This window comes from Quercus lobata, chromosome 11 (assembly GCF_001633185.2).
Source record: "Quercus lobata isolate SW786 chromosome 11, ValleyOak3.0 Primary Assembly, whole genome shotgun sequence".
In the NCBI taxonomy this organism is placed as follows: domain Eukaryota; kingdom Viridiplantae; phylum Streptophyta; class Magnoliopsida; order Fagales; family Fagaceae; genus Quercus; species Quercus lobata.
In genome coordinates, this window is record NC_044914.1 from 46447320 (window position 1) to 46468240 (window position 20921).

Genomic DNA, 20921 nt, shown 5'->3' on the forward strand with positions numbered 1-20921 from the left:
ATTTTCTGTTAATGATCTCACAGTAGCACTCTTTGCAGTATGGAGAATAAATGGATAAAGATGTTTTCTTTATTTTGTTTCTCATTCAAGAATCATATGGGCTTTTAATAAAAATTCAAATTTTAATTTTCTTTAGTGATAAAAAGCTTAATGGGTATTCCTTGCTATGTGTGTTGTTGGATGGCCAAATAAGTCTTGAAACATATATTAAAGTTTATGAACCAAATATACGGTTAAGTCACTATGACATTGTCTTTTGTAGTTGGATTTTAGCATCTTTGAGAAACTTTTGCTGTGTATTGCATGTGACTTGTTCATTTGTCACATTCTTTTGTAATATAATTATTTTATTTGTATTTTCCTTGAAAGATAGGTTTGATCACTTGGTTTAATCAGTTTGTATATAAGAATGTGGTCAACTGTAATTTGGGTTATTGTTAGACAGTTAACTTTTTATCATGCAAAAATTATAGATTTATGCTTAGTTGAATGATAGAAATCCTCAAAGATATGTCTGAATGTATTGCAGTAGCACACTTTGCAGTATGGAGCCTCGGATCGATGAGGAGCTAGAGATCGTGCACCCTAGTCCCTAAAATGAGTCATTGTTAACGCGACAACGATATCATCGATCAGAGGACATTTGGAATGGCAAGGTGAAATATCTTCTAACAACCGCTTTAATTTTTACGTTGTCTTTGAGTTTTAGCTAGCAAGTTCTTTCAAAGTTGTATATCTAGTTCTAACAACCGCGATAATTTTGTATCGATTTTGCATGACTCGGGTCCACTTACGTGCCGTGGTCGTACTAAGGAGATGGCACACATTCAGATGCAAGATAATCGGGTGATTGACATTATCAAGTTGGTAAGGCTGGAAGGATTGTTTAGGGCCCCTTCCAGAGAGATAGATCATTGCCTAATATCGGCCCTAGTTGAGCGATGGTGGCCGGAGACTCATACGTTCCATCTTCCACATGGTGAGATGTCAATCACCCTACAAGATGTGGAGGTCATTTTTGGATTTCCTATAGACGGTGAGGTCTTGGTTGGGCCGACTGCTGTGGTGGATGGGAATTGGAGTCAACTGTGCATGGAGTTGCTTGGTTTTACTCCGACAAATGACAACAAAACTTTGGTGGGGCAAAGAATTCTCATCAGCCGCCTTGTTGATGCCATTTCAGCGCCACTGCCTTATGACGCAACGGAGATTCAGATACACCAGTATGCCCGGTGCTATATTTTAGCGCTAGTAGGGGATAAGCTTTTCATGGACAAGTCGGGAGATAGGGTGCATTTGATGTTCTTAGAGTTCCTGCGGAACCTTCGTGATCCGCCACAGTATAGTTGGGGTAGTGGTTGCTTGGCTTGATTGTACAGAGAGTTGTGTCGGGCAAGCGAGAAAGGGGCATCGCAGATTGGTGGGGCGTGCACCTTGGTCCAGTATTGGGCATGGGCAAGGTTGCCATTCTTATGCCCGAGGATAGAGCCCCCACCTGGATGTGATTATGGCCCATGACCATATGCTCCACTTGCATTTAAGTAAGTCTTTTCCTGATATTTAGTGTGTTATGCAATGTACTCTTCTTAGTAACTAAATGGTATTATCGTATCTTATGTTATTCGCTCGTAACTGTAGGTGGGTATGGGTGCCAAGCCCGAAGAGTAGGCCATCCAGCACGGCCTTGATCCACTATCGCGAGCAATTAGTTACAATGTGAACAGACCAGGTAATAATATTCAACAATTCTGTTTAGTTATGTTAATTTCCCTTAAGAATATGATTGCTTCATCCTTTAACATATCTTATGTTTTAATTTTTGTTTTTCCCTTTATCTATGTATTCTCCCTTATTTCACATTTTAAGATGTTATGATAATTGTTTTTTGTTTCTATTGTAGATTGTGTGGCAGCCATACGAGGCAGACTTCGACCACCTTCCTGAGTTCTGCGTTGCAAGGAGGGATATGTGGACAGCAAGGGTGCCGCTTATGTGTTTCTGCATAGTAGAGAGACACCACCCGGACCGTGTCCTTCGATAGTTTGGGTTGGCGCAGGAGCCGCCTGACGATGTTGTGTACGATGATAGATTGCATAGAATAGACTTACGTGGGAAGGTGGAAAAGAATTGGAGGGAGGAGCATGGACCGTATATCCTTTCATAGGATATGAGACGACAACAACTTTGTCATGCACCTCCTCAAACTGGTGAGATGCCCCATCATCATACCTATTACCACTAGTACCGTCCGGTCACTCGAAAGTATGTAGACCGCAACAGCGCTAAATTAGATATAATGGTAATGTGTTCTAATTAGATTTTATTGCCTGCTTCGTTTTTCTTTAGTACATGTATGAACATAGAATCAATTGATTTCTTTTTTCAGCAAATCTGGTTTCATTTGACTGACATCCAATTAAAAACTTTCTGTTACATATAGTATTCTAATAAAACTGTTAATTCTTAGTTGAGTATTTGAGTAGATTAATAAGTACTATATTATCCATTCATTAATTGATACATAAATGTTTCATATCTGATTGTATTGGTTCTTTCTCCGTTTCAAACAATTTTCCCTGATATTTACCATACAGATGGGTCCCATCAATACTGATAACCAGCTTACAGTATTTAAATCCTGATATGCATGGACCGAAAGGCCAAAACACATAATGCAACAATACGACGTCATCTTCATTGGTGGATGTGATACAATAAAACACTTGGGTAGTCGGGTCCTGATCAATATATACCATTAGCAACTTTTGCAACCTTTGGTAAAACTCTTCCCAATTTCCAAACATCTTCGCAATCGCCTTTTGTTTCGCATCCCATACCTTGTAGTAAGAAGGCTTATGGCCATTATATTTCGTCTCTATCATAGATCTGAGATGCTTAACTGGGGTAGTGTAATCCTCACATAACTTCTGATGGATGTCTGATGCAATAAAATTACAACTCATCATTCTACCATCATTTTGCACCCCAATCGGTATACACGTGTGAGGACCCACATACACGGTGACCATCCATAGTTGGTGGAGATCGGGCTTCATAACTACGCAGACATACCACTTGCATGACTCATGCACGCATTTTGCACAAAGTTTTTTCGTCGTCGACCTAGTGATCGTAAAATGTTTGTTTTCCTTGAGGGCACAAGTTGTTAATATGCGCTTCACCTCCTCTTTATTGGCAAAAGTCAACCCTTTGCACAAATTCATCCCCTCTCTCCAAGTAAACACAAATGGCATCTCAATATGTGAAAGATCAACCATATTTTCCCAAGTATTTATAGAGAATGACAATGCAAGAGGTGCGTAGGCAGGGATTGTGTTCGTAATGTTTTGGACACTAATAACATTGTCTGCATAAGGTTCACTACCATCCAATGTCTCATCGTCATCAATGTCCCTCTCAAAGTCCCCAAGGTCCCCTCTGCCAATCGTGTCTTCATACTCATCTTTATTGACAAAATCTTCACCGTAAATGGCAATATTCTCATCAACATAGTCGTCATCATCATCATCATTGTTAATGGCAGTAGTCTCATCAACATAGTCGTCGTCGTCATCATCATCATCATCATCATCATCATCGTCATCATCATCACCATCGGCATGAACATCATCATCCTCTACATGTGTAGAATACTCATATTGAGCATTCGGAACCGTAACCTGTAAGCTTGTGGTTGTTTGTTGGATATCCTCTTGCCAGACTGCATGCAGCTCCAACTGTATGTACAACTCAATGTCAGTTACTTCAGCTATTCTCTCAAACTTGTCAAACATGATCTTTACATATTTGTTTGTTTCTATCGCCATATACTTGTAATTAATCTGGTGCTTCAGGATTTCATTTGGCATACGATAAGTAATTCGTATGTTGTGCACAGCAGGATTCTCACACAACTCTTCCATGACAATCTTCTTCAATTCGTCAAGGGTCTTCAACCTACGATCAATTGGGGTATAATAGGTCTTTATACCCGGCCCTTCAAATGGCAATCCCTTGTTCGCATTGGCATTCTTAAGCGGACCGCCGTGGTATAGGATTATATCAATTTCAGGCATTGTGAACCTGTTCAAGTCAAGTTACTATGTTAGTTAAATCACATAGTCATAAAGTGGGGGAAAAAAAGTAATGTGATCTTAAGGCTGAACATATTCAAGCCAGAATTTTCATAGGTAATTACTAGTTTTATAGCCATTATGTAACTTGTGGTACCCATGGTTCTAAGTTTGGCTTCAGAAGAAAATTTGAAACATATCTAGTGGAGCAACCCCAAGTGCATCAGTTAATGTTACTTGACACCATACATGTGATGCTATTACTCACATCTAGTTTTATCCAAAGCATTAACAAGTTTTATTCAAAGCATTAACTGATTAATGGCAAGTAATGGCTTGTTCAAGCTTTATGATACCCATTCATTACATTCATTCACTACCCATTTCATACCCAAAATAATGATGAATAAAGTCAAAAAAAACTTGTAAGATCATGATAAAAATAAAAGCCTAGAAATGATGAATAAAATTTTGATAACAAAATGGGCAAATAAATACTCAAAAATTAACACTAACAAAACAAAGTTCTATAATTTACAATATTGGAAAATTAACTAAGTTATGTCAACTTTCTATAAAATAAATAGTCAAACTCAACCCACACCCATAAACAACTAATACCCAACTACAATAACAATCAAATAAGCAAACCCTTACCTGAGATATGAATTTGTTGAGAGGGAAAAGCAGTGAGAGAGGTAGTGTGGTGAGTGTGAGTGAGAGGCAATGTGGTGTGAGAGTTATGGGTGAGTGAGAGAGTTAGTGAGGCTGAGAGTTAGTGAGGCTAAGAGACTTAGTGAGGATGCTTTGTTTTTGGGTGAGAAGGCTGGGTGAGGAGCTATCTGTGAGCACTTGTGTTATATGGGCTGAGTGAAGAGTGTAATTTTTATTATTTTGCCCACTGGAACTCAAGTCTTTAAGACTCGAGTTCCTTGAAATTCATCATCAGATATTTCTTTAGTTCTAACACTATTTTCTCTAAGCGTGTAATTTTTTTTTTATTTTGCCCAGTGGAACTCGATTTTCTCTAAGAAAATCGAGTCTTAAAGACTCGATTTTTGTTTTGTGCAAAACGAGTCTTTAAGACTCGAGATCCAGGTGTTTCAAATGTGCCAACTCAGCAGCACAAAGAGGCAGAAAGCGAGTCTTTGAAACTTGCTTTTCAATGTAGATCTCGAGTTTCTAAAACTCGAGATGCTACTTTCCTTTATTCTTTCAAATGTTACCTAACTTACTACATACTTGCCACTCACACTACTATTCTGCCCATTCCGTCTAAATAACTGCTGGCAAATAGAACCAGTAGCATGATCTTTTCATGATATTTTATACACAGCACTAACAAAGCCAAACAAAAAAGTCTTGTTTCCAAAGGTATATCCTGTAAGCTTTTCCACCATTTGCACTCATATCTCTGCTTTACTTGTACATTATTTTGTTTTAATCTCTTCAAGTATTCTTAACGAAAATATCACAATGTGAACAATGAAGCAGTGAGGGAGATGACAATCGGTGAAGTTATTGTCAGTATCCTTGTGGACGTGATCATAGTCTCCATGCTGTTGTGGATCATTTTTACTGCACTTGGATTTGCGGGGGAACCTATAGGCGATGGCCCAGACGATTTATACCATTTCCTAGTAAGAAACTTAGTCGGAATTGTCACCACGCTCCCCGGTATATGCTATTTGATGTATGGACTAGCAATAATGTTGGTGCTAGCACTAGATTGTCTAGCAGGTTGCAGCAGAAAGAGAAAAAGGGAAGTAGCATTCTTGAAGGCCAAAACACAAATATTACTGAGTGTCTTGTTTAACGTTTCTCAAAAAAAGTTTGACATTACAAATTTGTACTGCACATTGTATTATTGTGATGCTATGCTTGAACTATTTCCATCTTATATTGAAATACTAAATTATGACTTCACTCTTCAGGCCATGCACAAGTTCAATTCATGGTTTGGGAAACTATCTTGAATTAAAAAAAATCTCTTCTTATTTTATGATCAAATGTATTAGCTTTCTAAAGATGCTCATCCCCAACCTTATAATTACTTGCCAAATCACTGTTACAAGGTTGGAGGAAATCCGTACATAAAATAGCTCTTCTATGTTTAGCACATAGTAGCTTTCATATTGTCCTCCCAAGCTTCAGTGACATCCACTGATCACTTACAACTAAGGGTTGTGCTCTCATGCAGAGATTCAATAGGGAAGCAAAGGTCACATCTACACTATATATATCATAAAAAGACTAGTCAAGTTACAATTAGATGTCTTTATAATCTTAGTTCAACCTTAGTATTCAAAGCATTTACATCAATTTGTGCAAAATATTTTGTTTATTTTAACATAAGAATTTATTTTTTTTATATTTTACATACTAACTTTTCAAAACACCCCCCATTAAATTATCTATTTTACATAATATTTCATTAAAATGTCAATTTTCTTGATTTTTTAATTGTTTCTTTTTCTTCACATACAACAAGTGGTGGCTCCAGAAATATTTTTTAGGGGGATCATTCAAATTCGTGTTGAAAATAACCTCTTTATAAATAATATTTTCTTATTTCATCTTGATCGTTAGGATAATAAGATAGATCTTTTCTTGTAAGTCATGATTCAATGAAAGATTTTTCAAGTCAACACGAGTTCTCTTAGAAGATAAATCTTAGGTAGGAGATGAATCTTGTTGTACACATGATTTCCTTATCAAAAAGTTATCCAAAGTACTAGCAAGGGAATAAAATATAAACTATAAGATAGAAATCTCACTTTACCTTAATTTAAGTGTATATGTGTGTGAAACTCCTTTCTAGAGACTTAAACCCTAATCCTTACAATGATGGGCGTATTGCTTCTTAGTGTAATGAGAAAATATTAATTATTGTTATTAAGATTAAATCTTGAAAATTATCTATTATCTCTTACTATAATAATGTTATTAATTATTGTCTTTAAGTGAACTTTAATTATTATTTCTTATAATATTTAATTTATTGTTTTTTTTTTTTTGTCTTTACTCTTTTCAATTATTTTATTTAACAATTCAACTCGATTTTGACAACTTATTGGTTTTTGTAATTCGTTAAGAAGAATTTTTATTGTATCTTTTGCATTACTCTATTAAAAATTTAACACAACAATACAATCATTAAGAAAAATTATATATATATATATCTTCACTCCCCACTGTCCCAACCTCACTTCTATTTCATCTTGGTATGAGTGCTCTAATCAAATCCAAACAATCCCCTTTTCATTTTGTGTAAAGAGCAGGCTTTTCCAAAAAGCTTACTTCAATTTTCCTTTTCTCTAGGATTCATTTACCTTGTGCTTTATTCTTTCTTTTGGCTAAGATGGATGGTGAAGTAGCGGGGGCCAAGGTGAAGATGATGATCAGAGAAGATAATACCACATCTGTACATGCAATCACCCTGCGCGTAACCAGGTCTTTGATCACCAATGTCCTGCTCATATGGAGCATTCACTATGGACTTGAACTTGCTACTCAAACTAAAGAATATATTGGTTGTGAGTGGGATTTCCATGTTGGAATTTTAACCATGGTCCTTGGTTATGTCCTTTTGTTTGTTAAACTTCACAATCTACTAGCCATTTCGGCAGAACAGTTGCTGCAACAAGCGGAGGAAAATGGCACTCCACAAGGTAGCAACTTGAAAGCTGACAAATCTGTTTAGTTTGCCAGATTTTCATGTTGGAGTTGTAACTTGTAACCATGTTCATTGGTTTTGTGTTTCTGTTTATTGAAATTTCCATTCTAGCAGACATGCATCAAGAATTGGCAGGAAAGTGGCAGCAACAAGAGGAGGAAAATGGCACTCATCAAGGTAGCAACTTGAAAGCTGACATATATATCTGTTTCGTTTGCAAAGAGTAACCATGCAAATAGGATCACGATATCAATTTAGCCCTTCATATCTCTCTCCCTTTATCCTTTTATGTTAAATTCACATCCCGCATAAACGGGAGCCTTATATAGTTATGTACTAGGTATTTTTGAATCATTTTTTATTAAAAGAATTGCATTGAGAAATATTTAGAATGAAAAATTCTGGATAGGTCAGAAGAGCCAAGATGAATACCACAAGCTTATTTTTGTGGGATTTAGAACCATATAGATCCCCTACTAGCATAATTATCATTAAAGGAAATCTAGTTTGGATTGTCTACTTTTACAACCCCATCGATACAAAAAAAGTTGGTAGAAGCATAAATGAGTTTTGTGTAGGATTCTATTCATGACATTTTATACACAGCACTAACAAAACCAAACAAAGTCTTGTTTCCATAGGTATATTTTGTAAGCTCTTCCATCATCTGCACTCATATATCTGCTTTACTTGTACTTCATTAAAATATATATATATATATATATATATATCTCTTCAAGTATTCTTAATGAAAATATTACTGTGTGAACGATGAAGCAGCAGGGGAGATGACAATCCATGAATTTATTGTCTGTCTCCTTGTGGTCGTGATCGAAGTCTTCATGCTATTGTGGATCATTTACACTGCATTTATTCTTGAACCGATACCTATAGGAGACCCAGACGGTCAATACTCTATCTACCAAGTCATAATAAGAGTCTTAGTTGGATTTGTCACCTTGTTCTTGTGTTCCTTGTATTTTTTGATTGTACTTCTAATCATGTTGGTGCAAGCAAGAGATTTCTCTAGACTCTAGCAGTTTGCAGCAGAAAGAGAAAAAGGAAGCAGCATTCATGAAGGCCACAACGCAAATGTTGAGTGTCTTGTTTAACGTTTCTCAAGAAAAGTTTGACACCACAAATTTATACTGCATATTGTATTATTGTGATATTATACTTGAACTATTTCCTTCTTATTGAAAAACTAATTAAATTATGACTTCACTCTTCAGGCCATGCACGAAGTTAATCCATGGTTTGGGAAACTATCTTGCATTAAAAAAATTCTAGATTTGTTTGGGAATCTCTTCCTAATTTATGATCAAATGTATTAGCTTCCTAAAGATACTCATCTCCAACCTTCTAATTACTTGCCAAATCACTGTTACTAGATGGGAGCAAATCCATACATGAAATAGCTCTCTATGTCTAGCACATAGTAGCTTTCAATATTGTCCTCCCAAGCTTCAGTGACATCCATCAATCACTTTTGACTGAGGGTTGTGCTCTCGTGCAGAGACTCAATGGGAAAGCATAGGTCATTTCTACACTATATCCTAAAAAGACTAGTCAAGTTACTATCAGAGTTCCTTATAATCTGTTATATAGCTCTGTCCAAGCTTAGTATACACTCAATGTGAGACTTGAACACACACACACACAATCTAATCTAATCAAATTCAAACAAACCAGGTTTCACAGAAATAGTTACGTGTTTTTTAAAACATCACATACTTCATCTCCTTACATCTGATTTAGCTACCAAGGAAGCTGAAGGAAACTGATATTTTCATTTATACGATTTCAAACTAAACTGCAACATATAAATGTATAAATTTTTTCCCCAAAAGAATGGGATAAAAAGACTGGCAAATTTCTTCACAACCAAAAAGAGCATCAAGGGAATCACTTAAAAAATGAATATTTTATTCCAACAAAGAGAACCCAAAAACAAATAACGAGTCCGCTACATTTGAAAAAGAAATTACTATGAGATATATATATATATATATATATATAGGAGTGAACTTGAGGACCTCAATCTTATCCTAAAGAACGTTAACAACCTCATTTTATACATAAATTCCAGCATGATAAACTGTTTAGTCCAGAACCCGTTCATCAAAAAAAGTTTAGTCCAAAACCCACCTAACTGTACTTTGTTCAGGTTTGCCCATCCCCACCCCACCCCCAATCCCTATATATATACACACACACATCCCTTAAGCCTTAGACAAGAGAGTAAGAATTTCTTTTCTTTTCTTAATAATATTGTTGTAGCTGATTTACAAGCTCTTTAATTATATATGCAATGATCTTTTCCTCAACCAAAAAAAATAAAAAATGTGGTGCCTAACATATTATATGAGTTTCGTGCTAAAAGACTCTTTAAGGTGTTAATGTTTAACTCTTAGAAACTCAAGATCCCATTGGATACAAAACTTCTAACTGATATAATCTAATATATTATATTGTTAAAACAAAATGTCACCATATCAGAATATGGCACAGCAAGAAACTGAAATTGGCACATAATTTGGCTTGAAAAGCTTACAGGGTTGGTTTTTTTTTTTCTTAGGCAGGGACAAGATATGTTGGTGGATTCCTATTCGTGTTATCTTACTTGTGACCAATCCATAGAATTTGTTGTCATATATGAATTATGTTTTGTTGTACATAATGTGAAAACTAACAAGGGTGAGGAGTTAGAAGAGCCAGAAAACAAAAGCGATTGCTGAATTCAGATGATCAGAACAGTGGTAAAAACAGGATTGAGGAAGATGAAGATACTCTATATGTAGTAAGCAGGAAAATTACTTTCTGGATTGAGAGGGTTGCAATAATTGCTTATACATTACCAGATTTATCAGTTGATCTGCCACTGTGTTCTAATTGTCTAATCTGTGTTACCTACTTCACTTCATCTATGGTTTTTGTTTTCCATTTTGTGTTTCTATTTTTATTAGTTTGAATCTAAGATTTGAGTAATTTTGATTGGTGACAGGATTATGTAATGCAGTTTGCATAACATACTTCATAAAACAGTCAGCGAAACTAGTGCAGGAGATCATTAGACTTTGTTCTAGAACTGCAGGCTGCCCTAATTCCAGAGTAAGTGCTCATGAAGTCATGCAATGGTATAAATGGTATAGCCAGTGGGCTTTTCATGTTAGGAGTTGTAACCATGTTATTTGGCTTCGTTTATGGCTCTTGGAATTCCCATTCTAGCAGACTTGTTTCTAAATTTGACAGAACAATTGCAGCAAGAAGAGGAGGAAAATGGCACTCATCAAGGTAGCAACTTTAAAAGCCGGCATCTGTTTTAGTTTGTCAGGACTCATAGGATCACCATTTTAAGTTGGCCCTTCATTTTTCTCTCCCTTCATCAGTAAATTCAGATCCCGCATAAAAGAAGCCTCATATATTATGTCCAACCTTTTTCTTATACAATAATTTTCTAGTAAATGAATTGCATTGAGAAATATCCAGAAAGAAAAATTAAGGATTAGGTCAGAAGAGCCAAGATAAATACCACAAGCTTACTTTTGTGGGAGATTTAGAATTCCTTACTACCAAAATTATCATTAATGTAGATCTAGTTTGGATTGTCCTGCACAACCTCGCCGATAGAAACGTTGGTAGAAGCATAAATGAAACAGAACCAGAGCCAAGAGTTTCGTGTAGGATTCTTTTCATGACATTTTAGACACACCACTAATGAAACCAAACAAAGTATGAGCTTTTTCCACTATTTGCACTCACATCCCTACTTGTACATATATCTCTTCAAATTTTCTTAACAAAAATATCACTACATGAACAATGAAACAGCAAGAGAGATGACAAAGCATGAAATGATTGGCTGTATCCTTGTGAATGTGATCACAGTCTTCATGCTTTTGTGGGGTACACTGGAATTAGACTTTCAATGGAACCTAGAGGAGACAGCAAATACCATTTCCTAACTTTCTCAGTTGGAGTTATCACCATTGTCTTTGGTTTCATATATTTCATCTTTGGACTTGCAATAATGTTAGAGAGAAGGGGAAGCAGCATCCATAAAGGCCACAACACAAATGTTAAATGTTTGGTTTGACTTTGACAATTGACAAACAAATTTATACTGCATCTTGTATTATTGTGATGCTATTCTTGAATTATTTCCTCATCATTCAAATACTTATTGGAATCTACAACAAAATGATCCAATTGATCAAGATGCACAATGAAGATTGTATCCATACAATTTTGCACTTCTCAACAATTATGAGTTCAGGCCATTAAATAAAGTCAAACTATGGTTTGGGAAACTTTTTTTATTTGATAGTTACAACAGGGGAGGTGGATTCGAACCCCAGATGTCTCTATTTATAACACCTAGATTAGTCAGTTGAGCTATAAGGCTCTAGGCAACCAGGGTTTGGGAAACTGTCTTACATTAAGAAAAATTCATATTTTGTTTGGGCATCCCATCCTATTTTCTCACTGCTTTAGCTTTACACATCCACGACCTTACAATTACTTATCAGATCATGGTTACAAGATGAGAGCAAAACTTTACATGAAATAGTCCTCATATGATGTCTAGCACCTCTCTCCACTCCTATATATATAGTTGGCCAAAAGAAGAAAGGATGCACCACAAAATAGTTTTTCAAATTCATCTAGAGGGTGTTTATATAATCCTAAGTGCTTAAGCCAACTAAACCCTACCACCACTATGAAAAGTCAACCACACAAACATTGTTCTCCCATTCCGTACTTTATGGACCATATCAGTGTTTATCAATAATTCATTAACCAAGATTCTATTTCCACTACCTCTAAAATTGTTTAACATAAAGCCTATCCCAGCTCATAATCTCATATAGCACTCCCAAGTTCACCACATCATTCCTCAGCTGTTCAACCTTCATCGTTGTTGTATTGCGGAGAAGATATTCTAGTTAACCTCCTCTTGATTTTTGACCTACTACTATACAACAGCAAGAACAACAACCAAGCCTTATTCCCAAAACTTTAGGGTTGATGACTATGGCTCTTCAACAGACAAATTAGGGTCGATCGGCCCTTGCCTCGGCCCCATGTATTCTTTTTTCTCCATTCTATCCTATCCAATACCATACTCATTGTCACCTCATTTCCTAGTTTCTTACTCATACCACTTAACAACTAAGTAAAGAACTAAAGGAGAATCCCCAATTCTAATAGCACCCAATAGCAATCTAAACATGGTAGTCTCTCATAGATGTATGAATAAAAATGACAACTTGACAATGAAACAGAGCTTCAAGGAATCACATAAACAATAAAGCATCATATTTCATTAAAACAAAGAGAACCCAATATCAAAAAAACAAGTCAGAAACATATGAAACATTCACTAGTTGATTCTTAACAACCTTTTTTTATGAAAAAAATGTACAAAAAACCATAGGAGATAATAGAAGAAGCCCTCAGACCCTAAACTCAAAGACCCAGAAACTAAAAGAGAGAGAAAGTTAGATGAGCTTGAAAGGGAGAGGCCAAGGAGTGGACCTGGGGACCTCAACTCGGTCCTTGATACGCTCAATCTTCTTCTCCTTTTTGGGTCTCGAGTTTCCGTACGACCCTTTGAATCTCTTTCCCTTCTTGGTCTTCTTGTCCCCACGCCCACACACAATCGGCACTCCTACTCCCGATCCCGATATTGATGATGATGGTGGTGGTGTTAGGGAGCTCGAAGGTGGTCTATGTGTCATCATCACTCGCCGTGCCAGTGCGCCGCACCACTGCATCATAGCCATTTTCTTTGCCCTGAAAGCTTCACACTTCACAGTTGTTGTAGCTCAAAACTCATAACCCACCATGACTCCTCCACACACTGTGAAAATGAAACGGTAAGGGTTGTGTTATGGGCCGGGCTAGGCCTCTCTTTATTCTACTACTTTTTATAATTGACACCAAAGGCCCAAACTCAATTCTCAATGAACTGATGAAGGTTTTTTTTTTCCCCTTTTTTTCCAAATGAAAATAAAAAATCAAAATCAAAAGTATGGCATACAGAAAATTTTGAAGTATAAAATGGAGTACAAAAAGTATAATAGAAGATTTCTATTCAAGACCGCCAATTTATAACAAAAACCAAAATGTCATGTTCTTAACAAAGATAGTCATTTTACTAAAATTATATTGTAAAAATTATACTACTTTGTAAAAGATGACCACCTAATTTGTTGTTATCTTTATCTTCTTTACTATACTTTGTTGATTTTATTTTTATAAATAGTTAAATATGATTGCATTTGAAGGTAGGACATTCATTTCAAATTTTATGATTGTTATTTATCATCAAATCAATAAATTTATGTATTATTTTAAAATAAATAAATAAATAAAAACTAATTTTTTTATATAAAAAAATTGAAGGATAATTATTATTTTAAAAAAAAAAACAAATTAAATGTTCATTATTTAATTTAATGATCTTCACTGTTTTTTTTTTTTTAAAGATAAGAGACTTTTACTAATTAAATTAACTAAAATGTGTTCTTAATGTTTTATTTCTATTCTAAAATAGTACATAGTACTTCTATTAGAACTTTAAACATGATTGCCATGTAGTTACTAACAGAATTTAAATCAACCATCTTTATAGAGTTATGTCATTTTTGTTTTGAGGTTCAGGTTGGTTTAAATTTTAAATCAAACTCAAACCATTTTCATAGTTTGACTGAGGAAACGACTTGTATTGTATGTACACATACGGTCTATACTGTAGTCTGTATGAGCCAAAAACGACTTGTATGGTTGTATATGTCATGGTAGAAAGTAGAAACTCAAACACAAAATGGGTGATGGACATGTGGGCTGTGAGTGCTGTGGTTCCAAATAAAACACATCATAGAAATCGTGTACAAGTAATCACTTTTTTTTTTTTCTTTTTTCTTTTATCTTATCGACCTCGCTTTCGATATTATACACAGAAAGCACATTACTTGAACTTTTTTAAGTCTGAGAGAGCTTCATAGTTCAAACTTCAAAGTCAATTTCGATAATGGAGCTTTGCAGAGCTACTACTTTCTCTTGGACTCACACAGTCTCTACCTCTCTTTACATCCCTCAACCCTCCTCTGTGAGCACCCATATTTGCATTTCTTTGTTTTTTCATCATTGATTGTACTTTATTAGTTATCACTTACTATTTGCTCATACAATGTCTTTTTTTTTTGGTGGTTAAGATGTGTGAGACTAAGAGATTCAAGGTTTGGTGTGGCTCTGATCAAACCCAGAAGGTAAACTATTTGAATATTTGGTTTTAACTATTAAAAGCTTGTTACTTTAAGAATCAAAGTATTGTAGCATGTTACACTGTCCTAGTTTTTCTTCAGTATGGGATAGTTATATATGATTTATTGAGAATTGGACTTGTTCTTCTTTACTGGAAGTTGTAGTTTTCAATAATTTGCATTACCATTTTCATTTAGATACTGGGTATAAAAGTTGTGATTGATATTAGTCACTTCCCATAATTACACTTGCAAGTTGGGTTTGTGACGGCCTTTACAGCTTAAAGTGATTGAGAACATTCACACACTTCAGCAAGTTCTTTTTTTTTTCTCCTTGGTTGGTAAAAAATACTGGGGTTGCAACAATTATATGTTTGGCAAGATTATCTTGGTTCCTTGGAGATATAATTTACCTTCTACAGCTTGTTGTGGGCAAATCAGATGACTGTATCGGTGACTGGAGCCACAGGTTTTGTTGGTAGAAGATTGGTGCAGAGGCTGCATGCAGGTAAAACGTCTTTCTGAAGTATTTCTAATCCTACATCTATATTCAAATCTAGGTACATTGACCTTGGTTGATTGTGTTTTTTGATCAATTCCTTTCTTTCTATAGTTGTCCACAGTGACTCATTGTGTGACAATCATTTCTACTTGCAGTTATGGACGTTCATCCATTATAGTATTTATGTAATGTCTGCCTAAATGACTTCGTGACATTTCATGCTTTATGTGGCACCTAAAGCACCTGATTTGAATGTTTTTGGGCATAGCTGATTGGTGAAATTACTCTTCAAATGCTTTTTTGATTGTGTACCTTAATTAAACTCCCAAATATTGTTACCATGCACATCACATATAGGATAGGTATATCAGTATATGATTCACATTTCCTTATATCTCATAAAATGTGCAAATTCTCATTTTCTAAACTAGAAGGGAACAAGGTCCATTCAAATCACGAACCAATTCAATTCAAGGTTGGGTTGCATCAAATGGTTCTTGGTTTCACCCAATAGGCTACATTGCTTCCTAACTCTGTCTACAATGTTGAAACTACAGATGATCTGTTTGGTTATTTTTTCTTTCTACTTTATATCATTTTGAGCTTCTTCATGATATGTATATATATAGTCAGGCTATCTATAATCTTCCCTTTAATCTACTTTTCAATGCAGATAATCATCGCGTTCATGTCCTGACACGCTCAAGATCCAAGGCTGAGTTAATTTTTCCGGGTAAGAAGGTAATGAATATTTGAAGCCAGTTGATTGATTCTTTAAATTTGCAAAATTCAGGAAATATCACTATTTTTGAGTGATGAATGTTTTAAAAACTTGTATAACAGAAAATCTTTTTTGGCAAGAGAGAGGGAAATGCTTTTATTTGTTTATATTCAGTTCATTTTCAAAAGAACTTAAACTTTGCTTCTATTTCTTATTTATTTTTTCATGCACATATATCCTTGTATTAATTGGAACAAAAAAAAAAAGGATGAGTATATTTTCTTTCTAGAATATGTTGACGTAATTCTTGAAATATTACATGGCATTTGTAGTCAAGGACTTTCCAGGGATAGTGATTGCAGAGGAGCCAGGGTGGAAAGACTGCATTCAAGGTTCAAATGGTGTTGTGAACTTGGCTGGAATGCCCATAAGTACACGATGGTCTTCTGAGGTCAGTTTGACTTGCTCATACAACCTGTTTCATATGATAGGGAATCCTCAGGGAGATGCACCTGGTCCTGGTGCTGTAGCTAATCCAATGCCTCTAGAAGCATGTGTACAAACTCTTAATGAGGGGCATGATCTTTCTCATGAGGATAATAGAATTATTAGTGTGGCTAGTAAATGACCCTTTACCTCTTGAGTTACCCATAAATGGTAGCTACATTAAGAGAGGCTGCATACTACTTTAAAATATCTGCTGCTTACCTATCTTTACATTTTTTTTTGGGTCTTAATTGTAAGGTCTGCTACCACTTTCTATCTTGCTTATCACATCTACTTTGTCAAAAAGGCTTTATAGAGAGAACAAGTTGTCTACTTGATAAATTGGGATTTCCATGGCCATTATACAAGTGAAACCTGTCATGTATTTTACTGAATATTACTTGCTGTGGTCATCATTCTTGTGGCATGTGATGCAATTATGTGTTTTTGAGATTACTGTCACTCTGCAATAATGCTAGTGCCATTATATCTCATTATGATATTGATCATAGAACCATAGTGTATCACATCTCCCTTGAAGCCAGTGAAATCTGCTAATTTATTATTCTGCTCCAGATCAAGAAAGAGATCAAGCAAAGCCGGATTAGAGTCACCTCAAAGGTCAGCTGTCATTGTCCTGTGCCAATCTGTTCACATGTGAAGAGTTATTTTTTTTGGTCTTCTTTGGGTTGAATGCAAAAAGTGATGAGTAGTTACAATTTCTCATTTCCAGTTCTTCATCTGACCATTTCAATTAATTTTGAAGGTTGTAGATTTAATAAATGATGCACCAGATGCAGTTCGGCCTACAGTTTTAGTTAGTGCAACTGCTGTTGGTTATTATGGTCTGCATCTACCACCAATTTTTTTATTTTTGTATGATTCTTTTAAAGATGCATATATTGTTCTTCTGCTTTAATTTGTTTGGCATATATTTTCAGTGATTAAAACATGTATAGGGTTGCCCAAGTGCCCAACTATAGATCATTCTTTGATATTAACCTGGAACTTATATTCCCAGGGAATTGATGTTATTCTTTTGTGTTTCAAAATAATTTCTATATTGCACCTTATGGAACATTTAATCATACCTTCAAAAAATTCTGATTAATGTTCTGTAGTGTTTGATTTTACACCTGCTCAATAACCCAATCATACCTTCAAAGCTTGCACCTTATGCAAAGCTTTATGTCCCTCTCTCTCTCTGGCATATGATATCCTCTTGTCTATATTTAGGTTTAACTTTTGGACCCCCTTATTATCTATAATAGATGCTTTACCCTTTTTATTCTTGTCATTTGCTCAGGCAGTAGCGAAACAAAAGTATTTGATGAAAAGAGCCCATCAGGAAATGATTACTTGTCTGAGGTATTAATTATTTTACCATCACCTGTTATGCATGATTTAATTTCAGTAAAACTTGGTCAAATTGAAAAGTATGCTCAGATAAATTTCACTTGGCATTATATTTTCCAGTAGCCATTACTTCTATGGTCAATATACCAATCTGGAAGCTTTATCTTAACTACAGCCTCCTCCATATGATCTTCTCAGGTTTGTAGAGAATGGGAATCAACAGCCCTCAGAGTGAATAAGGATGTTAGATTAGCACTTATTCGCATTGGTGTTGTTCTTGGTAAAGATGGTGGTGCTTTAGGTATGACTAATCTTTTAAACCATTGCATTGTATTCTCATTGACTCTAGTCTCATGACTCCTGATTTTTATCGTCAACCCGAAGAATACATATTGACCAATCTAGTGAGGCTGTCAGACTTGTGTGGCTTCTTGGTTGAATCAGGAGATAGTTTCTCATAATTATCTTTAGCATTCAATTTTTCTTATTTTCTAATAAAATTTTATCTGAGAAATGTTGTGACAACTTTTGATTTTATTCGGTCAGACTCACAAACTTTACATGTCTTAGAGTTTTATAATACTACCAACTGATGCTTTGTTGTAACACTGTCAACTGTTAAACATGAAGAAGCTTGTTTCAGTTGATGTATTTGCATTCGTATCTTTGATCATTTGCAGCTAAAATGATCCCTCTCTTCATGTTGTTTGCTGGTGGACCTTTGGGCTCTGGAAAACAATGGTACTGTATTCAAGCTGTCTTTCATATAAGCTCAGTGTGTGACAATTATTTAGTACCAAGAACAATATCAATATACATTTTGAGGTGCAAGAATTTGCTTGATTTTGCTATTAAAGAAAAAATATTTTCAAAGTGCTATCAGACAGTAACAGCATTATCAATGGGTTTTAACTTTAGATATATCAGTCTACTGAATAGGCCAAAATGTCTAATGAGATTACTTAGATTATGGCCATGTATTTATTTTCTCCATAATTTCAAATATTTGACTGTTCTCATAGTTTTGCAGGTTTTCCTGGATTCATCTGGATGACATAGTAAACCTAATATATGAAGCTCTATCCAATCCATCTTATAAAGGTAAATATTTATGATACATAGTAATGAATGTTTTGGGATTTGTTAAGCAACACTAAGGGAAATTAAAATATAGGAGCGAAAGTAATATACTGGATGATTTCTCCAGCATACACCTTGCTATGTTAAGTTTGCAAGCATGTGGAGAAAGCAATGTTAATGACATCTTCTTCTGAATTGTTGGTTATACCAGCACATCCTATTTTGGTAGTTTATTCTTATATTCCAATGCAATCTGATGCTTTAGAATTGATGTCTGTATTTTGTTCATCCATCTCTTGTAATTTGAAGATAATGTAAAAGCTAAGACTTCTTTTCCCAGTAGCATTTCTTTCACTTTCATTGCATTGCATATGTGGTAGATCTAGGCTGCAACATATTTTCTCCTAGACCCAGTAGACCATTAGGCTTCTCAGCTTGTATTTTCTTTTCAGGGAAAAAAATCCCCATATGTTGCAAAACTAGGTTTTGAGGCTTTTCAATAATATAACTTGGTTTCCAAAACCAAAATGCCAGGTGTTATTAATGGAACTGCGCCAAACCCAGTTAGATTAGCTGAAATGTGTGAGCATTTGGGAAAAGCCATGGGCAGGCCCTCATGGCTGCCTGTACCTGACATTGCACTCAAAGCAGTCCTAGGAGAAGGTGCTTGCGTGGTAATAATTTACTTATTTTCTCTCATCTTCCTCTTTTTTATCTTTCATTCTCTCTGTAATCACATTTTGTTGAAACACATTAACTGACCTCATTGCAGGTTTTGGAAGGGCAGCGGGTACTTCCTGCTAGGGCCAAAGAATTGGGTTTCCCATTCAAGTATCCTTATGTGAAAGATGCACTTAAAGCAATTCTTTCATAAGAAAGACAACCAGGATATTCTTTATTCTTTGGATCAGAGGGTATAAGGATACAGCAAACATTAAGAAAGCTGTTAGAATTTAGTGATCAGATCAAGTGAGATTGAGGTCTGCACTGAAACTGAGTTGGTGTACAATGCTCTGAAATCAGTCTGTATTTTCCCATCATAATGTGTTAGGAATCCTTGAGCATAAGTTACTACTGTTTCCAATTTATGGTCTTTCAGTATTTTTGTATATCTACCACATTAGAGCAAGAATTCTTTCCAATCCTATGTATTTCTCAGATACACTACCAATCTATACTTCCCATATGTTTGTATTTGGCACTTGCTGTCTTGTCCAATCCCATCTGTTCATATGGCGATCGTTCAGATTAATGAGTCCTCTCAAAAAAGAGCAAATTCATGTTGGATGAGTTCCTAAAACGAGCTAAAGACAAGAATGTTTCCAGCAGTGGCTCTCGGTTTTGTATGGGCTGGCTTTATTTTAAAATATAGCCTATTTAATGAATAGCAAATTGATGTTATCAAGTGCTCCACAAGGAAGCAGTGAAATTGAACTTATTATGTTATATATGCAAAACCTAGAGTCAAGCACCAAGTAGGTCTTAAAACAGTTCTAACACGTAATCGACTGGCTATCATAAGAGTTCAAGACAGACTACCATTGCCTGATAACGGATCATATCCTCTCTCTCTCTCTCTCTTGAGAACAAACTCATGAGACTTGCAATCACTCAGGACAATGCCTATCAAGGGTAAGTTTGGGTCGTCAATGGCCGAAGTGCAGAGATGGCAAGGGGGATGGGAGGGGGGAAATTTTTCGAGGACGACTTCTACCTGTTTAAGAGTTCTGTAAACACCAGATGCAAGCCTGCTCTAAAA

General features: G+C 35.5%; 4 protein-coding genes across 4 annotated transcripts; 2 read left to right on the forward strand and 2 right to left on the reverse strand.

Moving 5' to 3' along the window:
- Positions 1–816: 816 nt before the first annotated feature.
- On the forward strand, positions 817–1371 carry LOC115966986 (serine/threonine-protein phosphatase 7 long form homolog). The gene has a single exon (XM_031086107.1). It carries the CDS (start codon positions 817–819, stop codon positions 1369–1371), a length of 555 nt encoding a protein of 184 aa, XP_030941967.1.
- A 1139-nt stretch (positions 1372–2510) lies between these two features.
- LOC115966987 lies at positions 2511–4076 on the reverse strand. Its single transcript, XM_031086108.1, has 2 exons — positions 3614–4076; positions 2511–3478 (listed from the first exon to the last, which is right to left on the reverse strand). Exons 1-2 carry the CDS (start codon positions 4074–4076, stop codon positions 2511–2513), a joined length of 1431 nt encoding a protein of 476 aa, XP_030941968.1.
- An 8975-nt stretch (positions 4077–13051) lies between these two features.
- On the reverse strand, positions 13052–13629 carry LOC115968797 (30S ribosomal protein S31, mitochondrial). The gene has a single exon (XM_031088301.1). The coding sequence runs from the start codon at positions 13533–13535 to the stop codon at positions 13251–13253; it is 285 nt and encodes a 94-aa protein (XP_030944161.1). The 5' UTR covers positions 13536–13629; the 3' UTR covers positions 13052–13250.
- Positions 13630–14669: 1040 nt separating this feature from the next.
- On the forward strand, positions 14670–20377 carry LOC115967867 (epimerase family protein SDR39U1 homolog, chloroplastic). Its single transcript, XM_031087020.1, has 13 exons — positions 14670–14863; positions 14970–15023; positions 15459–15525; positions 16193–16252; positions 16573–16691; positions 17303–17347; positions 17493–17571; positions 18033–18094; positions 18281–18383; positions 18763–18823; positions 19113–19183; positions 19697–19836; positions 19935–20377. Exons 1-13 carry the CDS (start codon positions 14786–14788, stop codon positions 20034–20036), a joined length of 1041 nt encoding a protein of 346 aa, XP_030942880.1. The 5' UTR covers positions 14670–14785; the 3' UTR covers positions 20037–20377.
- Positions 20378–20921: the final 544 nt, after the last annotated feature.

Bases quoted from the DNA above. Each gene is read 5' to 3' on its own strand.
- LOC115966986 (XM_031086107.1), top strand. From the start codon at position 817: ATGGCACACATTCAGATGCAAGATAATCGGGTGATTGACATTATCAAG.
- LOC115966987 (XM_031086108.1), bottom strand. From the start codon at position 4,076: ATGCCTGAAATTGATATAATCCTATACCACGGCGGTCCGCTTAAGAAT. The intron at 3,479-3,613 runs GTGATGATGATG...TTTACGGTGAAG, and splicing joins TGATGATGTTCATGCCGATG to ATTTTGTCAATAAAGATGAG.
- LOC115968797 (XM_031088301.1), bottom strand. From the start codon at position 13,535: ATGGCTATGATGCAGTGGTGCGGCGCACTGGCACGGCGAGTGATGATG.
- LOC115967867 (XM_031087020.1), top strand. From the start codon at position 14,786: ATGGAGCTTTGCAGAGCTACTACTTTCTCTTGGACTCACACAGTCTCT. The intron at 17,572-18,032 runs GTCTGCATCTAC...TCATTTGCTCAG, and splicing joins AACTGCTGTTGGTTATTATG to GCAGTAGCGAAACAAAAGTA. The intron at 18,095-18,280 runs GTATTAATTATT...TGATCTTCTCAG, and splicing joins GAAATGATTACTTGTCTGAG to GTTTGTAGAGAATGGGAATC.